The sequence below is a fragment of the Thermobia domestica genome, chromosome 6 (genome assembly GCF_964235325.1).
Source record: "Thermobia domestica chromosome 6, izTheDome1.hap1.1, whole genome shotgun sequence".
NCBI classification, from domain to species: Eukaryota; Metazoa; Arthropoda; class Insecta; order Zygentoma; family Lepismatidae; genus Thermobia; species Thermobia domestica.
In genome coordinates this window covers 251,397,001-251,420,955 of record NC_137459.1, presented here as the reverse complement: position 1 = coordinate 251,420,955, position 23,955 = coordinate 251,397,001, and the positions used below count along the sequence as shown (strand labels likewise).

General features: G+C 35.2%; 1 protein-coding gene across 1 annotated transcript in view; it reads right to left on the bottom strand.

The window, feature by feature from the left end:
• Positions 1–23,955, bottom strand: part of LOC145688477 (ER degradation-enhancing alpha-mannosidase-like protein 1) — a 90,669-nt gene that overhangs the window by 44,068 nt on the left and 22,646 nt on the right. Inside the window, exon 3 of the mRNA XM_081762762.1 lies at positions 15,500–15,671. Within this exon, the coding sequence (XP_081618888.1) occupies positions 15,500–15,671 (172 nt within the window). The remainder of the gene's footprint in view (positions 1–15,499; positions 15,672–23,955) is intronic.

Below are 23,955 nucleotides of genomic sequence, written 5' to 3'. Positions count from 1 at the left end.
TGCAGAAATAAAATGTGGCATAGAGCAAAGATTTGCTATGCTTTTTTTTTTTTTTTTTTTTTTTTTTTTTTTTTTTTTTTTTTTGTACACTTATGATTTTACACAGAACATCCACTTATTTTCTTTCCTTTACTCAATTTCGTCACACTGATCTTTAGATGTGTCAAATTATGCGTAAATAGTTGAAAGAAGAATAAACAAAACAGCAAGTAATAATAAAACAACTGCAACGGTAGTTTTCTTCTTACAAAGTATTGGGTAACCAGTGTTACTTCAAGCTTTGAACGATATCAGTGGTTACAAGAAATAAACATTATTTTATGCTGGGGATTGTGCTTTGTCGACATAACTATAACTTACTTAAGATTACTCTTTATATTAATTTACGTAGAAGCAGATCTACTGTTTTCCCAACCATATGTCATGACATTTGTCAAAATGTCAAGCGACTCCAGAGGAACTTGATTCACATGCATCTACTACGGAAACAGAGGTAATCTCTGCACCACTTTGACATTCAATTCTTAGAAAATATACCAGTTATTACGTTGAAGGGGATCCTTCAAGATGTATTTGAAAAATAACTATTACACAGAAAAGCTGTCCCAGATTAAATGGAATCGGTTTTAGTCACGAAAGAATTCCTTAGCCTGAGATAGCAGATCAAGATACATTTCCTTCCTCCCAAGCATATCAACTTGAAGTGTGAACTGCAACTAAAAAAATAAAAAAATAAAAAATAAAATAAAAAATGCACTCACAAACAGCCGTGGGAGTTTCATTAATGCTATGGATATTATTATTATCATTATTAATATTATTATTGTAGAGCTTCTATAGCATTGGTTGCGGGGTAACTAAGATCGTGCGCCATAAATACTTTTGACAAATGTATAGTAAAAAATATAGGAACGTTTCTGGTGCCCATGGACTTCATATGGTACTATGGTTGCAAATCTGTTTTCAACATCGAAGGGACGGGCAAGAGCGTTTGTATAATCTAGTGTTTTTTTTTTTTTTTTTTGTTTTTTTTTTAATAGTGGTCTAAATATTTATGAAATTGAAAAATAATATTGCGGAGGATCAGGGGAGCAGGGCTGTCTTCAATATTTGTACTTTATTTTCAGAAATATATGGGACAAGAAAGAAGTTTTTAATGTTTTAGCTCTTAAATAACATATACAAATGCGCGTCTTTTTACTGGTATTACAAGCAAAAGGGAAAGTGAAAGCTTACTTCACAAGCAAAAGGGAAAGTGAAAACAGCCCCCTCACCAGTACTGGACAACGATAAGCACAAGTTCTCGAAAAATATTAGGACATGAATATGAAGTTTAAAATTTTCATATTTCCAGGAATAAAGTTAGCAAAGCCCCTAAACAAAATCGTAAATACGACACTGTCCACGAGTAAGGCAATCTCTGGCTTTGAATTCCAAAACACCCTTTTGGTCGAGTTCTAAGGACCATTACGTGGTAAATGATAAAGGACCAATACAGTGTTTACGGTATAGACTGAAATAGTGTGACGTCACATCCTTTTCGTTGCCATAGTGATCCCCATTTTATTTTCTAAACAATAAGTAGCTTAAATACCTCATCTTGTTCATAATCAGGTATTAACGTTAAGTAATTCTGGAAAATTTTGATTCATTAATATAAGTATCAGAATATTGCATACGTATACAGGATTAATGTTTAACAGTTGTTTAGAATGTATGTTGAACCACTCACAATTGGATGTTTCCTTGTTGTACTGTTTCTAGAGACTTCCTTTTATTTATATATATATATATATATAAAAAAAAAAAAAATAATATGGAATATAAGAAAAGATTTTAACTATATCCATCGACTGATGGTTCGGATTCAAAATTTCAAAACTTGCTTTTTCCCCTTTCTATTGTAATATTGCAGATTTCCATTATGAAGAGTGGACATAAGAAAAGTAAATGTTCCAATAGAATTAACACTGTTTTAAAAAATATTTTTAAAAATCGTATAGTTTTACAGTTTTCCTTGTGCTAACAGTTTGTCAATCTGCACGTTACGAAGTTTATACTGTGTATAATTGTTTCTTAAGGTGGATCATATGATACTGACCTTTACAGTAATTATTTGATTTCTACTTTATCACTTAGAGATGTGGTACTTTAAGAAATAAGTTCCTTAGATATTAGTCTTTCTTTATGATTTCTTTGATTTTATTTGTAGTTTCCTAAACGCATTTCCCTATTCTAAATCTGTACCCGTTCCTACCAACTTTATTAGTCGTTAAAACATTTTATAATTTTAAATAAATTTACAACCGTTGTCCTTGTTTGTACTAGACTTTAAAATATACCATTCGCTTCACGCATTTGTATAGAAAAAAACATGGCGATCACCATGGTATCGGAAAGGAAATGACGACATCACTATTTCAGTCAATTCTGTAAATATCGTAGTACCAATTCGGTAAACGGAAAATTATATCGGAAAACGTAGTTAGCCATTTATTACATGTTAATAAATAAATGTAGAATCACAAACCTTATGATCCACTTGTGACACTACTTGTTCAATTATATTACAGTTCATACATACTGACATAACTACAATTGTTACTTTCATTATTCATCAGATTGATTAAATTCTATGATTTTTTGTATATGTACTGTAGATGCGGGCTACTTGGACCCAATTTTGCAATAAATTCGTTCTTTCAGCCTGTTTTCATCCACGAAAACTCGAAAGTTATTGTCATAATCCATATTAAGTGGAACTACAGGTTTTATTGTACATATCGAGGACAGTTTTAGTTACATATATTGAAAACAAAGCACAGGCGATTATTGTAAAAAATTGGTCCAAGTAAGACTCGCGTTCGGGCTACTTGAACCCACCCCCATATTTTCCTACAGAAAACCATTGAAATCTGCTCTAAGTACAACGTAGGTGTTCCAAGAACAACACTTCTTATTAACTGCAAACCACAAAGAGAACATGTTAAGATGTACTATCAAATATAATGACTGTAATAGCTGATTACGTTTTCTTCTACAGCTGCACGAGCCCTATCTATATCAGCAGCGAATCTAGTCGTTGACTGGAGGTGCAGTTTCTAAAATAACTTTACCATATCTCGACTGGGAAGATTGTCTTAGAAAGCAATGACAGTTCTCCCATGCATGGCTAAATAGGACTTCACAATAAATCTGAAATCAAGTTAATTAACGAGGAATCCAAAATCAGAAACTTTATCAAGATGACTAGCGAAGGCTAATTCTTCTTCTTCAGTGAACACTTTCAGATGGCCCGGATTCTGCCTTGACCTGTTCTTTAATCTTCTTTCTATGGTGGAACGACTTATCTTGAAGTGAGCTTCTGTTTCTTTTTGCGACACTTTTCCCGACTGAATTACTGGTAAACATTCTTCAAGCTGTTGTGAAAAATCAGCATATTTTCGACCTGCAGGCAATCTTTAATATTGATGTACCATTTTGTACCGGTATCCTTAAGGAAACAATGAGGAGTCCTTACTTGTGTGACACGTGACAACAGGCCTTTATTTTTCATTGATAAAGATAACAAAGGATGGGGTGGGATAAAGATAACAAAAGATGTGGTGGGACAAAATATCAATGTTTTCCAGGTCTTATGTACATACTTCATAAATAATACAATTACGCACACATCTTATTGTATATGAGAAAGTTTACCATGTCAGTTTCATTAAGCTATACGTAACTACTTATGTGTTTACTTAACATTGGTTCCACTTCCTTGCAAATAGTGTACACACATAAAAGTTTGGCGGCCAATAAATACACTTTTCGTCAACGACCTTTCTCATCAATGCTGCTCAATCGTAGCCTACCACAGGACTAGTTTCAATGTATGTACGCCTGCATTATGATCCCATGTAACGGATCTAACTCTGAACTCTCTCATTATTGCATTGCATATGGGACTTTAAACGAGTTTTTGGTATGGGTCCAAGTAGCCCCTTAAGGATCCAAGTAGCCCGCAATTACGGTATTTCATTCGGTTGCAATTCACACTTTAAGTTGATCTATTTGGGAAGAGGGAAGCTTATCTTGATCTGCTGTCTTAGGGCTAAAAACGTCGTACGACATCTCCATTTTAATTGTACATTGTCACTGTACTGGCAACCGTTCATCGACGGAGGGGTAGACCCAGGTAGGGATGGCTGTCAATTTTGTCGGATTTCCCGTGTTGCTGTGTGTGTGTGATATAAGATTGCGGCTTTTTAACACTGACCTCAATGCATTCACGCAGTCTATGCGGAAATCCGACAACAATGATCAGGGACGTTGCCACGTTAGTTTACATTGGATAAAATACTACGAAACTAATGTTACTGAGTGAACATAATGAATATTACTGGACCTCATAATATTGTTTTATTTAGTACCTGAAAACAAAATAATGAAACTATTTTTCCTCTTTCTTCTTTTTTTCCTACCTGTTCAGCGCGCGACATTGGAACTGCTTGGTCTGAAGCAGACGACACCATTCCCTCGCGTTAAGCAGCGACAGCTCTGCACTTCACTTTACTTCACTTACCCCCACTTTCGCTTTGTTCCGATCTAAAGGTGAATTTTAGTATACATCGAATTCGTTAATGGAATCAATTCGTTAACATCTTAACGGGTAACGGTAACTTTAACGGTGGCTATCCATATCCCGTTGAAAATTTTTAACATCCCCTAGCTTCTATGCAACCCGCACAGTAACAAAGACACAATGGTTGCCTATAATTAAAGGAATGTAGCTTTTCTCACTGCAATTATCTCGGCCGAATTCTTGAATCCGTTAACATTTTCACGGGTAACGGTAACATTAACGGTGGTAATCCATGTCCTATACATGGAAACATGTGCTGAAGTTACATTATTTAGGGTAAAAGGTAATATTTTTTAAGGTTAAAACCGTTTTTGAGGTTAACAGATTTTTCTGTTAAACCTCAAAAAATATTGTTGAGTTTAAAACCTCACATACTTGGGCTATGAGAGGATACATAGCTCGCATGTTTGGGATATGAGAGAATATGTAATACTGATCGTTTCAATTATCAGCATAGATTCATTCATAAACATAGGTTTCGCGTGATACTCTTTACTGATTTTACCAGTTTATTTTTAATGCTTTCAGTGTAAATTGGCCTCATAGACTTCTCTGAAATTTTGCTAAATAAATGATGAAATAAAATGTAACTTACTGTTAATTAGTAACTTTATCTCTATTTTCCCCGAAGTATGCTTTTGAAAGATATTGTTGAGCCAATCCTGAACTTAATCAAAGCTATATAGCGTAAATTTACGACGGAATTCTCAATTCCTCGTAGATTAGTGCCAAAAGGAATCAATTTTGTGTTTGGAGGAAGACAATTTTTAGGCCATAGACTCAATGAGCTGCCTGTATCAATGATTACAGGATATTTTTCTTTATTAATTGTTACATTAATTAATAATTTATGTTCCTGATTTAACATTTTAATGTTCTCCCTTCTATCTGATAACGGAGCCACTGCATAAAGTGATGTATTTGCCAATTTTTGTTGTTCACTTCTTTCCTGATTTTCGGCCCTCAGAACATGTTCTTGAAAGGGTTTGTCCTGGGGCCCCCCTAGGCGTTTCCCTGCTTAGTATTCTTATAACATGTGCTGGAAGAATGGCCTTTTTTATAGCATGTGCCGCACACTGTACCTGTTTCCAGCCTAGGATTACTATTATTATTTTTATTATTTTTAGAATTGTTCTTCTTCCCATTTCTGTTCTGATTGTTACGGCGACCTCTCCTAAACTGTGAATTCTTTATAGCATTTTGAGCTACCAGAAGAGATAGTTCAGCCATTTGATTTGCTAATTTAGTGAAGTCTAATGAATTATTTGCACTAGAATTACTGGATGTGCTAGGCGCGGGGGGTTCGGGAGGGGGATTCTGATTAGCAATTTGGGGGGAAGGATTTGGAGGTAATTGATTTTGTGATGCACCCTGTAGCTGTGGTGCTGAAGGTGTAGGAAAGATTGGGACTGGTTGCTGGTATTGTTTCCAATTAGATGCTGGATTACATAATGGATAAGTTCAGTTGTTGTCGATGCACAGGGAAGGAAGCGCCTGGAACTGCTGATGGATTTAAATTGCTGACTGGTGAATTATGATTACAAAGTGAATATATTGCCTGTTGTAATTCCACGTAATCACGTTTCTTCATTAGGTCATTTGCTTTCTCCAGATTATGTAAATGTGTTTGTAAGGCCTGAACAGTTGTAAATGTTTCTAACGCTATATTTTGTAAAAAGTTTTTCTTTAAACCTAAGGATAAATAATTTATTTTCTGCTCCTCGGTGGTCTGAGGCAGAACTTGTCTAATGACCCTCAATTTTCTGAGAAAATACGCATCTATTGGCTCGTTTTCACCTTGTTGGACCTGAAAAATTTCAAACTCAGCCCGATATGTCGGTAATTTTGGTCTGCTCAAGTCAACTAATTTATCCTTTAATTGTTCGTAATTAAGTGCATATAATTGGTTCTGGGCCTTTAACTGTAGGACTAAATCAAGTGCTACGTCTTGTAAATACATAGGTAATAGTTCTTTCCAGTTCTAGTTTGAGGCATGCACTAAATAAAGTCCTATTCACTATTTGTACACTTAAGAAAAACCCATACCTTAAAAAGGAGTTCACTGTCAAGTTAATAAAAACACTGTCCGGTAGGGGAGTATTCAGATCGATACTGAGCCGGTCAAAACCTCTACCATGTAAAACTTTGTCTCGTATAGGTTGTAGGTAGAGCATTTAATAAAACGAGCGTCCGGAATCGACTCCCACTACCAGTTTTATTATAAAAGCTTCCACTATAAAAGTATTTTCACAAAATACTATACAAAATAATCTCTCTAGTATGAAAGGTTAGAAATAGGTAGTCTTTGACCGTAAGGTCGCAGACAGGATCTTCACAGAGTCCCGTAGCAGGCTAAGCAGAGGGGAATTAAGAAACCAATGCTCCGTAGCAAGCAGAGGCGGGTTAAGTGGCGAACAGAGCCCCGTTGCAGGCTAAGCGGCTGAGGTTAGGATTCCCAGACAGATCCCCGTAGCAGGCTAAGCCAGGAGAGGCGTAGTCCCGTAGCAGACTACAGGAGGGTCACCAGAAAACTGGTGTCGAGTGGGATGTTAAACTGAAAGATTTTATTTAATTGAAATGCATATCCGAATGAGGAAGGTGACTCAATTATTTCGCCACACACCTACTCTCCCCGTCCGAAGAACGGGTATTTCAGGTAGTAGATAAATAAAGTGCACACTATGTATAATACAATCACTGTGGCTTGATAGCTGACTGAGTACAAAACTGAAGTTAAAGAGAAGGAAAAAAAGAAGTATTAAAAGCCGTTGTACAGATAAATGAAGAGAGTAGCTAGAATTTATTTATTCTAAATAAACTGTTGTAAATAGATGGGAATACAATATTATATCTTCAGATCAACTATTAATCCTCGTCGGTCTAGTGACTAGTGCATGCGTCTTTGGTGCATGTGGTCCTGGGTTCGATTTACGGTGGGGGAGCACAAAAATTTAATTTCTTCTTCATTCACTTTCGTTAATATCTTCCGTCTGTTTTAACCTAAAGGGGCATAATTGTGGGCGTAAACTAAAAAGAAAATAATTTCAATAATTTCCAATGATTTCATCGTCTAAGTCATGAAGTTGGTACGATCAGGCTATATACCTTCATGTGCAATCCTGTGCACACAAATGGTTTGTCGCGGTTGGTGTGAACTTGAATGTTACGTTTCTCTGTCTTGTTCAAAGAGTCGACGCTCTTGCTTGCTTGTAGTAATTCTTGATCTACCAGTACTGCTACTACAAGCCGTTTCGCCATTATGGAATTACCTGCATTACATCCCCTAGCCAGTTCTAGGTTTTATGCCGTGCCTATGTGTTCTGCAGTTTAACACTGTAGTCTTAATAAATAGAATAATAAAACGAACTTCTGCTTCCTACATTGTGTCTACCAGACAAATCAAGTGAAGGTGAATGTCCTTACAGGCATAAATTTTGAAACCACTATAACCCTCTTCCTCGATATATATTTTAATGAAACTAATACAATAAAACCACTGTTCGAGGTAAGTGCTACCTACGTTCCAAAAATCATTTCAAACCGTTCAGAAGTATCTCCGTGGTCATGAGACGGTATTTGATTTGAATGTGGAGAAAATCATTGTAGAAATTTCACGTTTTCATCCTTAAATGCGAAATTGTTAAAAAGCCTGAATACGTGTCTACTTATTTTAAATTAGGAATCTATACACAGAGTTTCATATCCCTAACCCTGAAATCTCGTCAGATATCTTTATTATTATTATTATTATTATTATTATTATTATTATTATTATTATTATTTGCATAAATTTTGAACCCTCTTCCTCTATGGATTTCAATGAAAGTAACATGATAGAACTCCGGCTCGAGGATAGTGCAAATTATGTTTAAAAATTAATTTCAAACGGTTCACAGGTTTCCCACGACGATGAGAGAGAACATCAATTTGAATATGAATTTAAAAAATGTACCAATTCCTCCCTACCCCTCCCAAAGCGGAATTTTCAAAGAGACTAAGATATATATATCCACTTATTTTTAATCAGAAATCTTTACAACGAGTTTCATATATCTAACTAGAGGGGCTCTGAGCTACTCTATTTTTGGCATAAATTTTAAACCCTCTTTCCCACTTAGTATATGCATCTTAATGAAATTATTTTAAGAAGATCCACGACACTGTTCAAAACTTCTTTTCACACGACTTTTTTTAAAGTTGTGACCGATGCAGGTAAGATCAATTTCATTTTTTTAATATACTAGTTGAAATGCTTGTTCTGGCACGGGAAGATAAGATTTATGGAAAATTCTTGAAAGGCACTCCCCCTCCCCCTTTTAGGATACACCTATGAGTGAATGATAAAAACCTAGGCGGAACAAGTCACAAATTCATTTTAAACGGTTTAACTATTTTCTTACTTTCGCTATTTTATGAATAAAAAATGGGAAGTTAAAATATAGAAATTGATCTTGTTCCTCTGCTTAAAATCGAAATTTTCAAGTGATGAGATTCATATAAACTTGAAGTTTATAAGCAGCTCATATACCAAATTTGATCTGTGTAACTTGAATGGTTTTTGAGATATATATTTTTTACATGCATTTTGAACTCCTCTTCCCTTTAAACATACCCATTTTAACGAAAGTAATATGATAGCAAACAGTAGTGAAACTATGGTAGACTTCAAACTATGCGAATTCAATACTCAAACTGATCTATAGCTTCAGTCTGCAATAAAGGGATCATGTGAGGTATGAATGCTGTTCGCTATCCGTATGAATCTGCTGTGAGGTATGAATCTGGCGCTATATCCATATCAAAAATAGTTTCTAGTTGTATCTTACAATTAATTACTACTATATATGGAAATTCATTTTGAAATCGAAACTTCTACTACTTCTTACTACTTCCGGTATCAGTAAAAGATTAAAGCTGAGATTAAATCTTTTTTTCGGATACTGAATCCCTATTTAAAAAAAAAAAAAATCACTTGTCGCCTCCTATTACTATTCCCGCTCCATGGGAAACAATATTAAAACTGGAAGTAATATTAGATTATTTTCTACCATTTCTGGCTGCAATAGGGGAGTAAAGTGGGAGATATAAACTATTCTTGCTGTACTAAATCCGTATTAAAAAACCTGCTTCTCGCTATCATCATTTTGCACTACTGTGATCAGTACTGAAACTGGGAATTGTAGATTTAACACCTCCGGCTGACATACAGGGATAAGATGGAAATGGAAGTTGTTTCTTGGCTTAATTGATTCCGAAAGACCGCTTCTTACCGTTTTTGCTCTACCGAGATCAATATTTAAAGCGGAAGTACTACTAAATTTTTACTACTTCCAGTTTTAGTAGAGTAAATACGGGTGAAGATGTCTCTTTTCTTGAGATGCTGAATCAATTCCGAAAAAACACTTTTCGCTTATATTATTGTTTTTGTTCTATGATGATCAACGCTGTAACCGGAAAAGATTTATTTCTAACACTTCCGGTTTAAATAGGGGGTTAACGGTGGAAATAGAACCTATGCTTAGAACAGCTGAAGTGATTTAAAAAAACGCTTCTAGATATATCTCAGGGTTTTTGCTCTGATATCTGCCAACAGACGAACAAACGGACATGGTCGTTCCATAAGACTTTCAACATTTATGCACAGCACAGTTTGGAAGTTTAAAAACCCTGCTCGAGCCAAGTGCTAATTATGTTCATTTCAAACAGTTCAGCCAATTTCTGTGATAATGGATACACAATTTTACATTTTATGTTCATATACTTAAACATATATATAATTATATATTTTATTTTATTTTATTTATTTATTTATTTATTTTTTGAGTTTAATGTCCTGCGATTATATTCTGAGAATAAGACGACAGTGATGAGATGGATAATGATGATGGAATAAAGAAAATAGGAAGAAACGGAAGAAAACCAAGAAAAAAAAACGCACACGGTGTTTGTCCAGCGCAAAGCCTAATTGGCAAAAATATTAAACAAAGTATCCTAATCCGCCTTTTAGAAGCTGAATTTGTGAAAACCACTTATTTTTAATCAAGAGTTAGCATACAAAATTTCTTCTTCCGAACATGAGATATTTCGAGATATTGATTTTTGGCATAAATTTTGTTTCTGTTCCCTTAGGATACGCATTTAAATGACAGTAACGTGATAAAAATCTGGCTCGAGAACGGTCTTAGTTACGTTCAAAAGTTAATTTTAAATGGTTCAGCCGTTATCATGTAACAGACAACGTTAAATCATATTTATAATACAGATATAAATTGTACCTGTTTATTATTATTATTATTATTATTAAATTGAAATTTTCTTCGAAATCCTTTTGTCTTAATGAACTGAAGGAACAAGTACCTTGAATATGGAATCCGAAATTGCAAGCTATTAGTCATCACTAGACGAATCAGCGAAATTATCAACCTAAACCCACAATTTGGACGAGTGTATAATACTGAATATATTCTTCCAATATCTAACATCTTTCCGTACGAGTCGTTATTGTATACATTTTCTGTTGCTAAGCCTTGCATATTATTATTATTATTATTATTATTATTATTATTGAAGCGTGCAAAAGATAACTTTTCCATTCGATGAGACGTAATTTGCACTTGTGAGTTAATTTTTCCAAGAAGTTTCTTCATGCTTCTGAATAACGCCTGTTTCTTCGAATTGAAATCATGAAAACGACACCAACTAGGATGATTACACATGATCGTAGGTATACAACTAGACTATACCTGGGTAATAACTTGATAACTGAGACTACGTAATCACTAGAAATTACTAGTTTATCTGAAGATACAATGTTGTATTACCATTTATTTACAACAGTTTATTTAGAATAAATAACTTCTAGCTGCTCTCTCCATTTACCCATACAACGGCTTGTAATACTATTTTTTAACTTCAGTTTCGTACTCAGTCAGCTATCAAGCCACAGTAATCGTATTATACATAATGTATATTTTATTTATTTATTTATTAAAACTATTTCAAATGCGACGAAAGGCCATTAACACTGAAACATTAACAACAAAGGAAGAAACTTGTAAAAAGAGTTTGCCAAGGCTCATGTATTAAAAGTATCCCGAAATTCGCTTGGTGGAAATGAATTTTCATCAGTCAGGATCCTTGGTATCGAAATTCGAATCTGGGAACTCCCGATTACGATGAGCCACCGCTAACCATTAACCTCCGTTCACTTGATAAATATCAAATTATTATTTTATTTTTTTTTAATGTTTATTATTTTCATGAAGAGCAAATTTTCTATTTTAGTTGATAACTATCCCTACCATACTTTTAATCTGTCTATTTTCTACATATTACTTGCGAGGATTATTCGGAGTAAATGTTGATTATGTTTTATTTTAGTAATGTTTCATTAACCTTTGGTCATCCGGTCATTCAAACTTCTAAATATTTAAAAGTTTCTCCTTCAAGTTATAACAACGACTAAAAAGAAGTGTCCTCTTTTAATTAAATTCTTCACAATTTTAACGTTTTATAGACACAATTCTGGACTATTTGCAAATATTCAAATAAGCTAGAATGAAACGAAAAATATTAAGAAACATTTTTGGAAAGAAATATTATTATTTAACGAAATGGCAGATACGAAATTTTAAAATAATAATAATAATAATAATAATAATAATAATAATAATAATAATAATAATAATAATAATAATAATAATAATAATAATAATAATAAAAAGGAAGAAGCTTTACTACAGAATATAAGACCTGAACTGATGATCGAAAATGTGAAAACTTGAGGTGACACGCTATCCAACTCCACGACAAAGACGAGTTGAAGCTCTGCTACTTGGTAAACGTATATATGCAATTCAGTAACAAAATGCCTCATCGCTTCGAATATTTTGTGGCTAATTTCTACTTAGTCCTTTGATTATGTTTAAAATGATTAATACCTATGCATATAAGAACTGTGCCATATGTGTAACTAGCATTATGAGAAATTTCTAATAAAGCATATAAGTCCTTCTCTATAAATTTCACTGCGCGTTTGCCACGTTTACGAAAAGGGAACTCAGGATTTGTAATAAAATTTTCGGAAAATTCTTTTTAATTATAACTTTTTAAATATGTTTTTAGAAATATGTGTTTTCTTCTGTATATTTCCAAGAAAACATTTGAATTATTTTCTTATAAAAAAGAGAATTATCTCTACCTATGTGTTTTCTCAAGACACACGACAGAAATTTTGGACATGAGTGTACGCCATTAATCATTTATTCAATTTAACTTTATAGATGTCAGATGAAGTTAAAATTGTGAAATTTTAATTTAAGATAGGGAGCTGATGATATTAACCCAGTACCTACTTTTAATATATTGAAATTTGAATGGTAACATCCCATAATTAGCATTTATACTGGTTAGTGTTACATGCATATTATTCAAGCATTAATGAGATAACACGGAAAGAAATCTAAGGAACTTCATAAGCACTGCGTGCCTAGAGACAACTAGAATCCACGAATTGCAAATAATACATAACAACTGATAAGGTACGAAAAACACTTGTTAACGTATCCCATTATCCTTCTTAATAATATAGTAGTAAGCCAGAAAATAAATCTACATGCTGTGTCCCTTGTACAGTCGGCAGCAAAACTGCATGTCGTTATCTATGTCAATAGCTTAGTAACTGTTGCATTATTTTGAATTGTTTGGTTGAGCATAAGAACTTAATTTTGTAGACGTTAGTGAAAATCATATTCTAAATTGTCAATTCATTCTGAAGTCAATGCCGAAAGAAAATCTATGGGGAAAGGTTTCTGCTGGTCGCTGTAAAAGCGGCTCAAAAACTGAACAGCTTGGAAACAATTTTTCGTATTATTCTTTAAATAAATCTATTTACAGTATCAAGATTATTATCTTTTGGATAAAGATGATGTTACGTAAAAAATCTCTCAAACTGTTACATGGAAAAATGTGAGGAATCAACGACTTTCCTTACCCTCTATAGGTGAGAATTTAACGAAAATTTTGAGGGTGTAAAAGTATACCCTCTTAACCTTTTGGACACCCACAAACTAATTTACTCACCTTGAAGGAAGTGGTCACAGAACCTAGGTAAGAAAGGTACATTTTTCAACCATCTGCATGATTTTTGTTCAATAAGGAATACTCCCCAATTTATTCGTGGAGTTCACACTTTCTCTCTTCATTCTACAACTTTACAACCTTTTCCAAGTACTCCTGTTTAGGTGTGCAGTAATAACATCTTTGTTTTTATCGATGCAGATGTACACTCATGTCCAAAATTATTGTCGCATGTCTATAACTATGTTGTTGTGGAAATATAATTTGATAACGAATTCGCCCGGTATTTCTTATAATGGTAGTACGTCTATAATCGGCAAAGAAATGTATGTGTGCAAATTTCATGTCGAAAGACCAGTAAATAAGAATAATAAAACGAAAATAAAACTTTCTTGTCCATTTAGCAACATTTTATTTTACTCATTCTAATTTTCCTATTTATAATTCTTTTTTAATAAAATTTACCACAAACACACATTTCCAGATTATACACATAGTATCAGTGTTAAAAGCACCCTGCAAAATCATTATCAAATTATATTCTTACAAGGAGACAGTTATAGATATGCGACATCATTTTGGGTTTGAGTGTACATGCTTTTGGACTTTGACAAAATTCTTACTAATTCTGAAATGAAATCTTTAAGTTTAACGTCCCACACTTATGCCGGTTAGGCTAAAGAAGACAAATGAGTGAAATGGTGGAATGAATAAAGTGGGAGGAAACGGGAGAACCCCGAGAAAATCCACGAGCACGGTGTTTGTCCACCACAAAGTCCACACGGCGCGAGCTGGGATCGGACCAGGGACCCCAAGCATCGGAGGTGAACGCTCTACCACTGAGCCACCGCGCCCCCTTACTAATTCCGAATAATTCCAATTGATTAAAGAAATTAAAGGATTAAAGAAGTATTAACTATTTAACCTGAATAAATTATCAAGTCTTGCTTTTCGAATATAATTAAGATAAGCACACAGTAGAAATGAGTTCAAAGTTTCAATTCATACGTTGTTAAGGATATGCAAACGTTTCTCAAAGTAAAGTTGTAATACTAAAGAAATGACGGCAACAACCAATTTACCCAGCACTTAATTTTTACTATAATAAAACTACATTGAATCTAAGTGAGTGAATAGGTGCAATTTGGTCGGTGACCTAGGAAGGGACTCTGACTCATCATACCGGTCTATTAACTACTTTGCTATCCAGTCTTCTTCCGGACAGCCACGTATTTCAACCTATGAAATGTCATTTAACGACAGTCACTCGGTTTGTCCAAGCACAACAGATGTCAGTTGTGGTCTGATCAGAGAATCTAATCTGGACATACTCACCCAAAGCGACGGTACTAACTAATCGGTTACTAAGGTGTATATATATAACTTGGCAATATAACCAAGATCGGAAAAGAAAAGATACAGCTACATTTATGTTGCTTAGTTGGTTTGGAGTTTAACGTATCTTTCTGCACAGTGGTTATATGAAGTGTAGACCCTCAGCTTAGCGTGAATCGTGTAGCTTCACGCCGGGAATTGAAGCCAGGTCTCCCGAATAGAAGATACATTTATTAATCATATACCGAGGAGGCAGCCTCTGATTACACGAAGTATATAGAGCTATTTAAGAACATATTTATAATGACTACAAGTCGTTTTGAATGGAACGAATGTGTGCTCTATCACTGATTTCTTTTTCTGAACTTATTATGATTCTGAAAATACAAAACAACATCACGTATTACGATTATAGCAAATTTGCTTTAAAAATAACAAAATATTCAGTAAATAATATACCCGTGGATACGGAATTCCAGTAGAACTTTCTTCAAATGCTGGTAAAAGACGAGATGCTAAATCATGGGCAAGATGCAGTAACTCTCCATCATACCAGGAAGGCTTCAGATCTCCATAAGGTTTATTGGGATCAATCATCAAAAGATGAGCGGAAATTAAGGCACCAAGAATCCTAAAAGTTTTAAGAAAAATGCATTAACAAAATAATGTGCGACTCTTGTATGCACATCACAAACAGTATTCATATTTTAATAATAGTTACGGGCAAAGATAAAAGTAGTTTTCTCGGTTTTTCAGTGTTTCATAAATTCTTTAAATATGGTTGCAAAGAACTATTAGATAACTATTCCCATGTTAAAGCATAGTTGATTCCTTAATAGAGCAATGAAGTTCACTGTTAACTAATTCTATGGCTCAAGTTCAACGCCGAAAAAGTAAAAGCCCATCACTGGATTTTACTTTATGATGATCCATCATCGTCAGGATTCCTATTATCCAGCTCTCCAGACCTCATACACTTTCATAGAGATGCAAAAGCTCAAAAGGCTTTTTTGCCTGAGAAATTTTGGTCTTTTCTTAAATATTTCAAGTTTATTTCAGAGATAATAGTACATTCCACCTTGGTTTTCCCATTATAACACGAAAGAAACATTTAACTGATGCATTCTGAAGAGAAAATAAAAAAGAATCAAAGAAAATTTGTCATTCGATAGGACAGAAAAATTGCAAATCGGCGGATGAGCTCTAGTTTCAACAAACTGTTAGAGCTATTAGGTAAACATTCAAGGACAAAAATGATTTACTAAAAATTTAATAGTTAACAATAACTGTTTGTAGTAGATTTCGTGGAACAAAATTATCATTTAAAATTTATTAATAAATTAAAATTTCATTACAACTACATATAGATTTATTGAGACAGCTTAAATTCGAGAATGAGAATGTTTAAAACGTTCAAAAGTTTTGAAACGATATAACAGCAAAGAAAGAATGAATTCTGTGAATAACGATGTTAACTAACATCATACCTAAAATAGCCGTTTATAGCTTTTAAATTTGTAAATTGAACTCTCTGAAGCTCAGGATAAAATGTTTCCCCGAATCGAGAATGAAGCGTAAGCAAGAAAACATTTTGCATTTATATGTATGAAAAAGTTTGTATGTGTTTCTTGGTTTATGGTACTTTTTTCCTGCCTGCCATATTACATTTAGGCAACCAGTAAAACATATATATGAAGATGTACAACTTACAGGAACTTGATATGATGGTTAAGCAAAACGACATTTGGGATATGGTAGTTACATAATACACTTGCTGGAAACAATTGCAATGGAGGTTTGAAAATCAATCAAGACAACTAGTCCGGGAAGAAAGTCATAAAAAGTAAAAAAAGGGAACATTTTCGTTTTCTCCCAAAAAAGCTGACTTTTTATTAAAAAAAAATCCGTCCCGAAAAAGGTAAATGACGTGACGTCCGGCGTTTTTGCATTTTTACTTTCTCATATTATCCTTGCATCTTCATCTCGAACTCTTACACTCACTTTCCAGCCACTTCTTGTACATACCCCACGCGAACCATATAATTCCTTAACTTACGCATCTCGATGTCATTGCTAGTAATATACTGGTTGATATGTATATAATGTAGAGACAGCCTCACTGGCAGTCTAGTGACTAGCACATGTACCTTTGATGCATGAGGTCCTGGGTTTGATTTCTAATGAGAGAGTATCGAACGCACCCGAGTGTTCAGATCTCACTTTGAACTTTTGCTCTCATTCTATGTAACCTTGCTGCTAACAGAACGTAAGTGCTAATCAATCAATCAATATTATGGAGCTTTAACTTCTGCCATCTTCATTCTCTCCTTTGTTTGTGTAATTTTGTTCCGTATATTTTCGAAATTCTTTCGCCATCTATTAATCCCTGATAGTTAATATTAAACTTTTTTCATCTATACAAACTACTCAAAATCTATCCTGCAGCCAACGAAAGCTTTACAGTATTTAAGTATAAATGCGGACTTGCAAAATAACACATTGTGTATTGATCACCGTTATCTTTACATCATACGCCGGTATGCCTAGTTATTGACAAGTTCTGGCCGGGTACATTTTGTATGTTGTGCTCCCATTAGATGATTGCTTGCCAATGCTAAATCAAAACTAGTTTCAATTACTCATCGGTGCCACCCATAATGTCACTAGCAAACTATCGCCAATTAGGCACAACCAAGTGATAGTAAACATTATTTTGTATTGTAATGCTACACCAGCTTCTTGTGCTGTTGTCAGTAATTCAGGGAAAATCCTTGTTCAATGATTTTCTGAGATACAATAACCAATTTATTAATAAACCAGAACTGACCAAAGCACCAAATATATACTAATAATAGCTGTGTAATAGTTTCGACAATGTAACATCGCCTTTATCAGACGCGTTATCCATATAAAGCGATGACGTGTCTGATGAAGGCAATGTTACATTGTCGAAACTATTACAACACAGGTATTATTAATATACATGGTGTCACAATACTTTGGGAACGGATTCCTCACATCAAAATTAAAAAAAAAAAAAAAAAAAAAGTTTATATGGGCCCGAGCTCAAAAGTGAATAGTTTCGGAGTTATAGGGTGCCGAAAACGTGAAATGAGTGAACTTGAAAAGTTCATAGCTGCACTACTCTGGGACTATCGTAGTCGGGTCAAGACATCAATGTAGAAGTCGTATGTGACCTATCCAAATATCCATCTTTAAGAATGCTCCAGTACTTGCACACCAATTTTTAGAAAGGTAGGTGGAGAGTGATCAAGTACTCCCAGACAGCCTCTCTAAAAATGACTGTGCAAGTACCGGAGGTTCTGAAAGATGATATTAGGATAACTCACATACTAATTCCTTACTAATATCTTGACCCGACTACGATCGGTCCTATAATAGTGGAACTATGGACCGTTAAAGTTCTTTTTTTTTCGCACTCTATAACTGTGAAACTGGCACCTCAGACCACAGGTCCATATGAACTTTTTTCTTATTTTGATGTGAGGAATCTATTTCCAAAATGTTGTGACAAATTTTGTAACACCCTGTATATTTGGTGATCTGGTCAGTTTTGTTTTGTTAATACTTGAATACTTCCATAGTTATAACGAGCAAGATACAAATATCCAATTTCTATAACTGATTTCCAATGGCGTATTTAGGGGGGTGGCTTCCGGGCTTAAGCCCCCCCCCCCCCCGAAATCTTATTTAGTATAGTAAAGTAAATGAAATATCTTGCAGAACTTTCACATTTCCAGGCAACCCCCCCCCCCCGAAGATTGGCAAAGCCCCTCCCGAAACAAAATCGTAAATACGCCACTGCTGATTTCTATCAGCAGTCATGACTGCAATTCCGTATTTTCCGGCCATTATGATTGTATTCTGATAATAATAGAGTCCTACACTGTATGGAACACAAACTGCGTAAAGTTTAGTAATTTGCCAGTAGTGCAAATACACCATACATTATGTAAGCAAAGAAGAAAATAAAGCAGATGAGGCCTCACACATTCGGGGACCGATTCTCAAACTATCTTTAACAAGTTGAAGCTTGCCAACTGGATCCCGGGACAAAATCTGCGAACCTAGTGCTCCACAGGTAAGAGTAGGAGGTAGAATGAGGATACAGCCCAAGCGTGCGTGGGTTTCTCGGATTGATTCCCATATTGGAGTTGTCAAATAGTTCACTCCAGAGAAATCGTGGGGTAAAGCAAATTATTGATATTACTTACGAAAAAATGAAAAGCAAGAAAACTACCAAACTTTGGCCCAAAAAATTGTTTAACTAAAAAAAAAAAAAAAGTGTTACTTTTAACAGTAAAATATCATGCACACTGATACACGTGCTCTAAGCATAACCAACTGTACTACCACGTAATGATATTTATTGTCATTTGTTCCACAATATAATACCATGAAAGCAAAACGATATATAAGGATACCAGTATCTTTGTTAGTGGACACAATTATCACTCACACATATACAATTACAAAAAGCACAACAATTAGCACAATATATTGTACAAAGCTTATATATACGTATATATTGTGCTTACATAAAACATCCATACATCCAGTGCTATAGAACAAGCTATAAGAAAACAGAACTACTAGCAACATTAACAGTCTATATACGAGGATAATCACAAAAGTAAGGCTTCCTATTCTTTAGAAATACAAAGAAACGTTTATTTTCAATAATATTTACATCATTTTAAAGCTCATACATTTAGCTATTTTCCCCATTTGGGTCGATGCATTTTTGTAGGCGCTGTGGCCGTTTTTGCATGCCCATATCATACCAGCTCACCGCCATGTGTTTGAGGAAGCGCTGAAACTCATCTCTCACCTCGTTGTCGTTGCTGTAGCACGTTAAGATCAAATGTTCTTTCAACTTTGGAAACAGATGCTACTTAGTGGTTTGTTCGACTTTCAAGACTATCTCGTCGGAAATTGACGGTCTCCTGCTCTTAGTCTTGAATTTCAGTACGACCATCTGCAAACTCCCTACACCTCTTGCGGACGTTATTGACACCCATGCATGACTTTTCAGACACTTCCATCAACTTTCGATGAATTTCATTGGTTTAAACCCGTTTGCTTTCAAAAATTAAATAACTGCGCGAACTTCGCACTTGGTGGTAGTGCCAAGAGGTAGCTCCAAAACAAATGGCTGACAAACCTAGACTCAGCAACCCAGCAAGCTGCGCGCAGTAGGGGAAACAACAAACAACAGGTTGCCAACAGCCGCATGAACAGTTTCCTTACGTCCCCAACGCTTTGGAGACCTTAATTTTGGGATTACCCTCGTAATAAAATACTTTCAGCGCATTTTCACTGTCTTCGAGCTGTTACCATATACAAGCATAAATTAATATTAATCTAAATTCAGAAAGATGAGAACTAATCACTTATTCTAAGAAAATAATACTAATTAAAAATAAGTCTCAAACCAGATTATACCCAGCTGATGTAAACCAAAACAAAAAAAAAAAAAAAGTTAACGAATAGTTTCATGCATATATATTCTTGTTATGATAAAATAAACTAAATATTTTTAACATGTCAGGATTGGTATGCGAGCGCACAAGGAAAAGAAAAGTGTATTTGAGAAACAAATGTACAATAAATGTATCCAACTAAAGTACGTTAAACCACAATAGTAATAACGTCACAATTTGATCCAATAAGTTTTAAAGATAACGCTGGAACATTAATTATATTCGAAGTACCACAACCCCCAAGATATTATATAATCAAAATAGTGGGCTAATTTTAAGTTTGCAAATCGGGAGGTTGTAACACTGAAGATGTGTTTAGTTATTCCTGGCTGTTGTTAGTGGTGTATTAGATGCTTGCATGTAGTACGCCAGGAGGGAAAGGACGGAGACGTGTATTGCAGTAGGTAGACGGTGGTGATACAAAATGAGAGCCCTCTCGTGAGTTTCAAAGAGGCCAAATTGTGGGTGTGGTTAACTGGCGCAAGTGTACCTAAGGTTGGCAGTATATTAGGTGAGCAGTGAAAAATAGTGTCCAAGCTGATGACGGCCTACAGAGCTCATGGCGAAACAACGTTGGCGAAGAGTAATAGTAGACTGTGGCAGTGATCGCCGAGCATTGAAACATTGTCATTAAGGGCCGCAGAACGAATGCTGCAAAAGTGGCTGCAGACTCAAACAGTACCTGGAGCAGCTTATTGCGACCATAGTCTAATGCTAGTTGATTAATCTGAACATTCGCGGTGGAGTTGCAATTTCTAAACTGCTGATTACCGTCAACAATACTTTAACGTGAAGAAAATGCTACATACAGATAGAACATGCAAAATATATCACCTCTAATGGAACCGCGGAATATTCATTTATATATCACTGCCTATTACAGAGTTGTTACTCCCTTCCTATGGTCCGATGAGCCCTCTTTCACCTTATTTCGAACAGGCCGTAGTTATGTATCGCGCACGCCAAAGAAGCTTATGCTTAAGACTGATGTGGGTCACAAGTTCCTGTTATTCAGTAGGTTCTGTGATTATGTTCACAGAATATATTACTTCTTGTGATTATGTGAACATTTTAGGTAACCACATGCATCTTGTAATCTATATGTTTCAGTGCAAAATGCAAATTTTCATTATGACAATGTGCCAACTCATATTGCTGGAACTGTTGACGTGTGGCTCCATGAACATCACGGTGAACTACTACCGTGGGTCCCCAACCCTGACCTCAGCATTATTAAACACCTGGTCAGTTCTGAAAGTCAAGACTCCGTAGCAGATCTCCTCTTCCAACCTTGCTGACGGAATTGAGTGAAGCAGTGCATGAGGAATGGAACAATATTCCTCTGGAAACTATTGATGACTCAAATGGCTCAATTCCACGACAGTTTTTTTTTTTTTTTTTAAATAATATTTTTAAGTTTAACGTCCCATACTATGCACCGAGGCTAAGGAAGATCGTGATGATGATAATGAACTAAAAGATGAAATGATGAAAGTGGGAGAACTTCGAGAAATCCACGCACACGATGTTTGTCCAACACAAAGTCCATTTGGCGTGAGATAGAATCGAACCACAGAGACCACGCACCAGAGATAAGAGCAACAAATTAGAACTGTTCTGAAAAAGCTAACGGTGGTCTCACGTCATATATTTATAACCATTTTTAAATCTGTATCACATAACAGTTGGCTCAAAAATCATAGAAACGCGATATAAAGCGACAATAAAGTAGCATGCATCTATCATCATGAATTATTACTAAACTGGGGTAGTTTTGCGACAAACGACTGTATCATTCTTTCCTTCATAAGGAATTAGGGATTATATTTCTGGGCTGGCGGCAACTATAGCCATTTTAGCCCGTTGCATGTAAGGGATGATGCCTTTCGATGACCACACTACCCGGCAAAGTAGGGGAAACATCCTGGGACATTTACGTTAGGTACCATCCCGGTATTGCTTGGTGTGAATGAGAGAAACTCACTTAGGATGGATGACCTGAAAGTGCTTTTACACCTTTCCGACCGAGTGTTCCCATCGGGAATCGAACCCGCTACGCTACGTGGGGCCAGATTATCACCTTCATGATAGAAGGGCTCTCGTTTGACCTTACATATAGTAGAATTCCAATGCCGAATGACTCCTCGAAAATCTACTTTTCCCTTTTGGTAGCTCTCAGGTTCTCAATTACACAAACCAACCCACTACGGATTACACATCATATTACTAAAGACAGCCGTAGAATAAACGACAAACCCTTTCCTCCTCCTTTTCTCCCTTTCTGTCTTTTCCTAGTTGGTTTCAGTTCTGGTAAGGTGAACACGAATGACATCAATTTACATCATCTCATAGGACCAGATTTTTCTTTTCTACGACATCATGTTTTTCACTGAAATGGAGAAAGAAAAGTGTTCCGATCAGAACGTTTAAAAATGGAAAGACGAACTGATTCTTACTCGCATTTGCCTACCATAAAGCTTGGGAAATGAATATTTAAAATTACGTAATTGTGTTTTTATCATAAGAAGGTTCAGTTTTGTGGAGTGAGTAACGCCAATTTCCCCTTTCTTGACGGTATTATTAAGTCAGCATTTAATGAAAAAAGCTCCATATTCACACGTTCAAAACTAGATACCAGCTGAGACAATCTATAGAATGGCATTCTATGATATTTTTATTTTTTAGTAATTAAATGTTTTTATTTTCCCTCCATATCATTATTTGTTTCTACTTTGCTTTTCATTATCTTACTTGCCTGTGATTATATAAAAATTGTTTATTTGTATCATTTCATATCCACACAAAACCGTAAAATAAATAAATAATTCGTAACTATTTTTTTCTGAAAATGTTAGGGATTAAACAACCACAAGAAATTCACGGATCTGACTCCAAGGAATGTCTATTCGTCGTACGGTTTCCCACAATTATTATATTCTAAATGCATAGCTAAACAATGTTATTATCAGAGCTTGGTTAGCAATCAGGCGTCATCTCACCATGTCCCACATGTGCTCGATATGACTCAAGTCCGGAGGTCTAGCAGGCCAAAGTAGATGCATACCGAGAAGAGCACGATTGGTTGCCCTGGTAGGGTACGGAATGCATGCTATTCAACCGATACGGGTTGGAAAACAGGATTTGCGACGTAACAAAGTACAATATCCTAGTCATACTTTCCTGAAGGAACAACGGTGACTCAGTAGTATAGCGTTCATCTCTGGTTCGTGGGGTTCCTATGTCGATTCCAGTTCGCGCCAAGTGGACTTTGTAGTGGGCAAACACTGTGTGCATGAGTTTTCTCGGAGTTTTCCAACTTTCTTCATTCCACCATTTCATTATCATGACCATCTCCGTTACCCTCGGAACATAACCGTAAGACCATAAACTAGAAAAAAATGTTCTTCTAAA